We start from the raw sequence: 7,772 nt of genomic DNA on the forward strand, positions 1-7,772 counted from the left end.
TATATATATGGCGTTAACAGGGCTCAAAGGGTAAAGTCAGGAAAATGGAAAGGAGTCTGGGAGTATTGATATGAAGAGAGGAGTCAAACAGGAAGATAGTCTAAGCACTCTTCTCTTTATTGTTCTGATGGATGATGTATTGAAAATATGTAAAAGCAGGATGACACGAATAGTAGTAGGGAAATGGAACTTGAGAACAGTATTTGCTCAGACACTTCTCTATGCTGATGATATTGTACTCATATCGGACTCCGTCCAGAATTTTCAGCCAGCTGTAGTGGAATGGGAAGCGGAACTGGAGAGAAAAGGCATGACGATAAATACGAGTAAAAGCAAAGTCATGCAAATTGGACGAGAACCTGAAGAAGTGCAGATTACTTGCAGAGGACAAATCATAAAGGCAGCAGAAGAGTACACGTACTTCGGTGCAGTTAGTAGCAGAGATGGTAAATTCAAATAGAAATATCTAATAGGATTAAAAAAGCAAATACCATTTATTACCATTTCTGCAATACAGTTGTTGGGAAGCGTGAAGTTGAGAGAATAGTAATACTTCACATTTTTAATGCAATTTACGTTCCTACCGTACTCTACGGAAATGAGAGTTGGGTCCTTCTCGACAGATTGAGGAACAGAATAAGCGCCTCAGAAATGAAATATCTCAGAAAAGTAGCCGACCGAACAAGAAGGGGATACAAGAATAAGAGAGGAGCTAGGGGTGAAACCACTAAAGGAAATTCTAGATAAGAGGCAGTTGAAGTGGTTTGGATATATATGCCGAATGGATGAAGACCGTGGACCACGAAAATTCTTCGAAAGTAAACCAACTAGCAAAAGACCAAGAGGAAGGCCAAGGATGTCGTGGCAGGAAAATGTGGCTAGACTGGGAGAGAAGAGATGAAAGAGCTTGGATTCCATGAGGGCATTGGAAAGGGACTGGGATAGATGGAACGCTTGGGTCGAGGCACCGCCACGCTGAGAGGCCCTGAGGAGGAAGAAAAAGAAGAAGAAGAGCTGCCTGAAGCAGTTCCTGTTGAATGGGTGGTGGACACAAATAAAATGTTTCTAATCTTCTTACTGTTTTATTAGTTACGGTTAGATAACATAAAACATACTTACTGTAGTGACAACACACACAAAACAAAGCCTTAGTGGCAACTACCAACTAGTAACTCTGGCAATTGGCCGTTAGAACAAGCACATAACGGTTAGAGAACTTCAATCGATATATTCCCAGTTTTCCACAGAGCAACATATATACAATAAAAAATGAATTTTTACATCACACTTTAACAATTAACTAATTTTTTTTTCTCTCAGTTGAAGGATGGGAATCAAACATTAATCGTGAAACAAAGGTCTATGTTGTACCGGAGAAGGACAGCATCATCAGTGGTGAAAACATATGTAAGGAATCGTTTGACTTGATAATAGTTGTATTCTCAGCTCCTGAAAACTTCGCTCAGAGAAATGCTATACGGGAAACCTGGGGATCTTATAACATAACAACTATGAGAGTGGCATTTTTGCTTGGTTCTTCGGTAAATAATGGATCTCAGGTAATTTTGCAAATATATTAGTTATTGTATTTGTATTATTATGAGATAATAGACTGTACACTATATCACACTGGGCATTTATCCTAAGCGCTTGATTTTGAGTGGCGGCAGAATTTGAAGTGAGATGAAAAATAGGGTAAACAAATTTGAGAGGCTGGAAAAATAAAAGTTTTGATAATTTTATTTTTAAAATTACAGTTCTGTAGTAACCTAATTTTCTTTAAGCATGTACTGATATTGAATACTTAGGCTTTTTTTCTGATCAAAGTGGTTATTTCATCAATCTAACGAACACAGTGAGAATAGACTTGGATTTAAAGTAGCACTCACGGTTTCGAATAGTAAGAAATCCGCGATCCTAGATTTCCAATAAATTAACTAAAGGCTTTGCAAAATATGCACAGGGGTCATTTCAGAAATATTAGTTTGATTTGTAAGCACGCTCCTACAGAAGAGAAGGATGAAGGGGTGAAAGATATTCTCTATGAATAACTGATGAACACTATAGGATCCAAGAGCTCCCAGGAAGAATAAGTACAATTACAAGAGCAAACTGAACACTTCGAAATGATTCCGCCGGATTTAGAAGAATGGAAGATATCTTAGGTAAACTAAAAAACAACTAATCTCCAGATAATGATGGACTCCTCACAGCATTGTTTAAAGTAGGGTGTTAAGAAGTCACCATGCAACTGCAGGAAGTGACAGCACAAATATGAGAAGAGGATACCTTACCTGAAGAATGGATTAGGCCTTAATAGTTCCAGTATACAACAAGAAGAAAGAATCAGCAGAATAGTGCAGAAACTATCGAGATATTAGTTTTCCTAATACTGCATATAAAATCTTCTCAATACTCTACTACTATTGGTTCATTAAACGGAGGAATTTCAAATTCTTTGAATCTCTCCAATTTCTGTCCAACCCCCTCTCTTCCAGACTTAACAAAAACACAACTTCCTGTGCGATGGTAGGAAAGAGTAATCTGAAACAGAGCCGGCAGTGATAGTGGCACTTGGTTAGTTAGGTATACACTGAAAGTGCATCAGATAGAAAAATGAATGGTGCCTCACTACTTCTAAATTGTGGCAAAACATTAAATAACGGTATGGTTTTATAACCATTTCACAGACACTTCTCAGAATGAAGCCAGTAAAAGAACACAGCCTAGTTCACCGAAGTTTCCGTCTTAATCGATCAAATCTTCACCGTGAGGCGGACCATTGAGAAGATGAAAGAATACCAGCCTATGTGGATGTGTTTGTTGATTTTAGGGCAATCTGTGACAATCGGAAGAACTAAACTCAGCCATTAAATGTGGAAAGCAGAATACAACAGTTTAACAAAAGATTACAAAGTCGTACATGTATGTCTGCAATCGGGAGAGATCGGCTGATCTTGGTTTTGTTTCTGATTCGAACATGTCCCAATTTTTATTTTTTCTCCTTAAATTATTCATCCAAATCTTTTATATTTTGTATTTAACTGCTGTTTGTTACTGCCAACAACGAGAACTTGTAATTGCCTATTTTTGAGAAAATGGAAAACTGGATTCTATCAAGTTGCAAACCATCCTAATCCTTTAGTTCAAACCTTATCTAGTTCCACCCATCCCTACAGCCCACCTAGAAGGTTGAAACGGCAGTGGCCAAGAGACTTATTAAAATAAAAATGGACAATTGGAGTTATGGCAATGGTCAGATTCTCCACTCAAGTTGAGTGTTTGCGGCTTTTGCGCACTTGCTCAGCCTCCACAGACTCACTACCAGTGTTGCGGCGAGAGGGATGCGCTGGGATCTTTTGAGCTCTACTCTACCCCTCACACGAGGGGGATAGAGTGGGCTCAAGGATCCTCAGGTCGATTGTGTAAATATTGTATATTAGAGTGTAAATGTGACTAGAAACTACATTATTTTATCATCATGTTATTTTAGTTATTTATTTTTCATACAGATAGTTTGATTATGTTTGTTTATTCTTCTGTTTGTATATATTTTAAGAGAGAGTTTTTTTTTATTGATTTATTTATTTTATTTTATTTTAATATGTATGAGATCATTCATCACTATTATCTATTGGCCACAACTGCGTGGCAGATTGTAATATCTATCAATAAATAAAAAGTAGTAGTATTGTAAAAAAAAAATAAAATAAAAATCAAGTTGCATTTCAGGTCAATCAATTTTATCGAGAGAATTGCTCTCACCCTCCCGCCTTATATATGTAATTTACGTTGCGTAAGGCCGATCATCCAGTGGGAGTGGAAAGCTGCGAAATCAATTCGTCCTAATTCGCTCAAAAACGCACGATCCGAAAACGTGGCTGTGTGGGGGACCACACCCACTAGGCCCGTATTGTTCGTCAATTTCGTCCAAACAAGTGGGAAGTGCAAATCTATTCCATTTTGCTGGAATTTAGTTGCGAACGAGTGCGAAAAAGAGAGTAACAAGTGGAGTGTGAAAATGTAATTTAGAAGAAACATCAAGAATGTTTCGAAATGTGTCCTCATTCATTTGAAAATGGAAGAATATTAATAGTTATCGTCAATTTGAAGATCATGCCGCAAACGAGAAAATTCATCGAACTAGTTTTTTTTTTTTGTTTTTTTTGGAAAAATCTGCTTCACTCACATTTTCCGCCTTTGTCGTTATCGCCTGTGTCTGATAAGTTGATTAATCGATGTAGATAATTCCGAAACGTAAAATTCTTCACCAGAATGCCGTTCAAGTGGAGTTAACGCGAATTCGTTGTTTTGCAATCCGCAGTTTTCCGCTCACAGTGGACGAGAGACCTAATACTTTTTTGAGCTTGAACTACCAAACCATTTTGATTACAGGGCATATTACGAAACTTGGTTATTTTGACCTCAAAACGTATATTTCCATCGAAAGCTGGGACTCAAAATTTTCCAAGATCGCAATACTTTAATAGCTACGTGTTAATAGTTATAAGATAGCAATAATAATAGAAACTAGCCTTAGCATTAGACTTTTTCATTTAAAATTTATTTATTATATTATATTTTTAAAGCTTTTAGTCGAAGAGGAGAATGCCGTATTCCGAGATTTGATTCAAGAAAACTTCGTAGATTCTTACAATAACTTGACTGTGAAAAGCGTTATGATGCTTAAATGGTTTCTTAGCAACTGTCCGTCACAGAATTTTTTGATGAAGACAGATGACGATGTTTTTATAAATATAGAATACTTATCCACCCTCATTTCGAAAGTTGACAGCCATTTTGTTTTAATCGGAAGACTTATTTGTAAAAGAAAACCTATTCTGGATCCAGCTCACAAGTGGTAAAATTAAAACCATATTTATGTTCTGTACAGATATAAATTTCCAATTACTTTGTTATATTATTTCTGTATAGGTATACCCCAAAATATATGTATCAGGAACCATTTTATCCCAATTATTTGTCTGGCTCATCAGGATATGTAATGTCACGTGATGTTACCACAAAACTTTATAAAGCAGCTTTATCTACTTCAATTATACACTTAGAAGATATTTATATAACTGGCAAGTATTTCATATTATTTTATCCAATTGTTCCGGGTAACCTACGGCAACCGAAAGGTTGAATTGAAGGGGCCACCATAATACATTATATACCATAATAGCCTACAGGATATACTAGCGCCCATGTGGCCAACAGTCAAAATTAACCTCCTCCAGCGCTCTCTGTGGTGAGAAGCAACCCAGACTAATGTCAAATAGCCATCTTTTCAGCCAGAGAAGCAGTCCATCTTTTCTTTTTTGTTTACTCATCAGTAATATCTACCATGAGTGAGTAGATTTACTGGAGTAGTTCCCAGCAGCAGAGGGGAGAGAGACATAGAGATGCGGAGGGAAGAAAGAAGAATGAAGTAAGTCCATATGGCAATAATCAACATTCACCACCACATAGTAATCATCATTAACCACCTCATCATCTACAATTCCATAGCCCAGCCATTCAAAATTTACTAACCATCTAATCATAAATGTTTTATTTCGGTCACCCCCTAGACCACTTGTAACTTAAAGAATAGAATTTTATTTTACATTCAATCATGTTCCATTTTCAATTATACAGTCCACTCAAACCCAACCAGCCAACCAAAAGTGTTCATTAAGGTGAAGGTATGCTTCATACACCAATGGAAAAGTAATTTTGACAACATGGTGGCCCTAGTACTTTCTTTTATAATATTTAACAATTTGATTATTGAGGGTACTTTTTAGATCTCTCAACAACAATTCTTGAGTCAAAATATTAAAAATTGATAACCATTATTAAATCACTAAGTATGGATACATTTTATAAATTGTAATATTTTAATTAAAAATATAATATGTTACGTTTACTGAGAAAATATAAAATCTCTAAAAATTAGTGAAGTTGAAAATAAAATTATAAATTAATACATAAATTTAGAGCTTTCTCCAATCTCTTCAATGGCCATTCTCAAATAAACTATCACTTTGCAACCATGAGGTTTCTAGAAGTTTGGCGAAACCTCCTTTTCGATTATTTTCATCCTTCAATTCATTAATCCTCAAACCTAACTACATTTAAAGCAATTAACTGTCTAATGCGGATTGAAATAATTTTTTTTATTTATGGATTTCCTGGGAAATGTTCCGGTAAGTAACGTTTCAAAAAATTGTTACTAATATCGAAATAAAAAACAATAGATAATTTTCATAACGCATCTTTAATATTTAGTAAAAACATCTGCCAACTTAATCGCTCTGTAGGGATTCCTTAGCATTTCTACTGTGTAGATAGAAACATAATTACCTATAGCTTAAGGTTTAAGAACAAACTTTTAGTTTTATTCTTTAATAAATTTGATTCGTTGTTTTAGAAGAAAATCTTCAGTAGGAACCGTGTTTGAGACATGAGTTTCAAGACAAATATCTTGGCGCACGATGAAGTGAAAGAAGTGGATAGAATTTGATAAAATTAATATTGGACCGTTACCATATTAAAAAAATCAGCATACCTCCAAATTTGGGTCGAATCGGACGAGCCGCTTTCAAAATATTGGTATACCGAGGAAAATACGTTTCCGCAATCGTAAGCGAAAATAAGTGATGGAATCTGATATCAAATAGGGTCCAACTAGAAGATCTTAACGGTTCGCTCGAAAACAAAATTTTTCTCCAGACAGACACGGAACCAACTGTTGTAGATGAGATAGAAGAGTAGCAGACTGCTTTTGACGTTCAACATCAAATAAAAGATCACATCTTTTCTCATCTTAGGATGATTAATGAAAAGTCATTGAACAACGGGAAACGGATCTATCATGCATACCTAGATATAAGGGCAGCCTTCGATTCGGTCGGAAAGAAAAGACATGGTTACGAATTCAAGGATTAGATAAGTTGATTCACAGTGAAGGTGAGGGAGAAGGACTGATAATTCGATGCGTGGAAGAACTACTAGAAACAGCCTATGAATATCTTGAAACAGTGTTTAATAGAAACGGAAAAATTGATCAAGAGTTTTCCAAAAGAAAAAAAGAAGTAAAATAGTGAATATTAACGGCTTTGTGACACTGAAGTAGGGAAAAGGGAGAAGAAAAACAGTGCCTAACATGCATATCTTTAAGGTCATCTACTTACCTTTCTTTATGACACTGGAAGTCGGATCTTTGTGGAAAGGCATTGTAATAGATTCACAGAGGCTGAAACTTATCTTCGGCGAGTGGTAGGCAAAACAAGGAGAAACGAAATGAGAAATTAGAGGATACAAAGATATATTGGAGTACCTGCTTTGAGAGACGCCGTCGAAAAGTGGCAACTGAAGTTGCTAGGATCACCTACTTCGAATGGATAAATCGGGATCTTCTTTCCAAAAGAATTTCTCTTCTTTTGAGACGATTTTTGAAGCCAAGCCCTCTTAAGCTACTCCGCCCTCAAACTATTATGGACGGACCAGATGTCCAGGCAAGGAGGAGAAAGAAGAAAAATAGTTTGAACTCCAAGAAGGCACTGGCTAAAATCATGACACCTTCGAGCTGAGAGACAAAAAAGAGGGAAGATAAGGAAGAACATATCTACAAATCGCAAATTAAAAAATTTTGATTATGCGGACATTATTTTTTTATTTAATTCCTTTACAAATACAGTGCTTTCCTAAGGTAAATATATAAACTATTTTTCTGTCAATAAATTTGTTGGATGAGTCTTCTATTCCAAATGTATTTATTTCTT

General features: G+C 35.9%; 1 protein-coding gene across 3 annotated transcripts in view; it reads left to right on the plus strand.

The window, feature by feature from the left end:
* Positions 1 to 7,772, plus strand: part of LOC106681710 (beta-1,3-galactosyltransferase 1) — a 49,288-nt gene that overhangs the window by 20,306 nt on the left and 21,210 nt on the right. For all 3 annotated transcript variants that reach the window (XM_067046469.1, XM_067046468.1, XM_067046467.1), the window contains 3 exons: positions 1,321 to 1,559; positions 4,590 to 4,861; positions 4,936 to 5,087. In XM_067046469.1, the coding sequence (XP_066902570.1) occupies positions 1,512 to 1,559; positions 4,590 to 4,861; positions 4,936 to 5,087 (472 nt within the window). In that variant the 5' untranslated portion in view covers positions 1,321 to 1,511. The remainder of the gene's footprint in view (positions 1 to 1,320; positions 1,560 to 4,589; positions 4,862 to 4,935; positions 5,088 to 7,772) is intronic.

This window comes from Halyomorpha halys, unplaced genomic scaffold (assembly GCF_000696795.3).
Source record: "Halyomorpha halys isolate HHAL.00 unplaced genomic scaffold, Hhal_1.1 Scaffold361.1, whole genome shotgun sequence".
Classification (NCBI taxonomy): domain Eukaryota; kingdom Metazoa; phylum Arthropoda; class Insecta; order Hemiptera; family Pentatomidae; genus Halyomorpha; species Halyomorpha halys.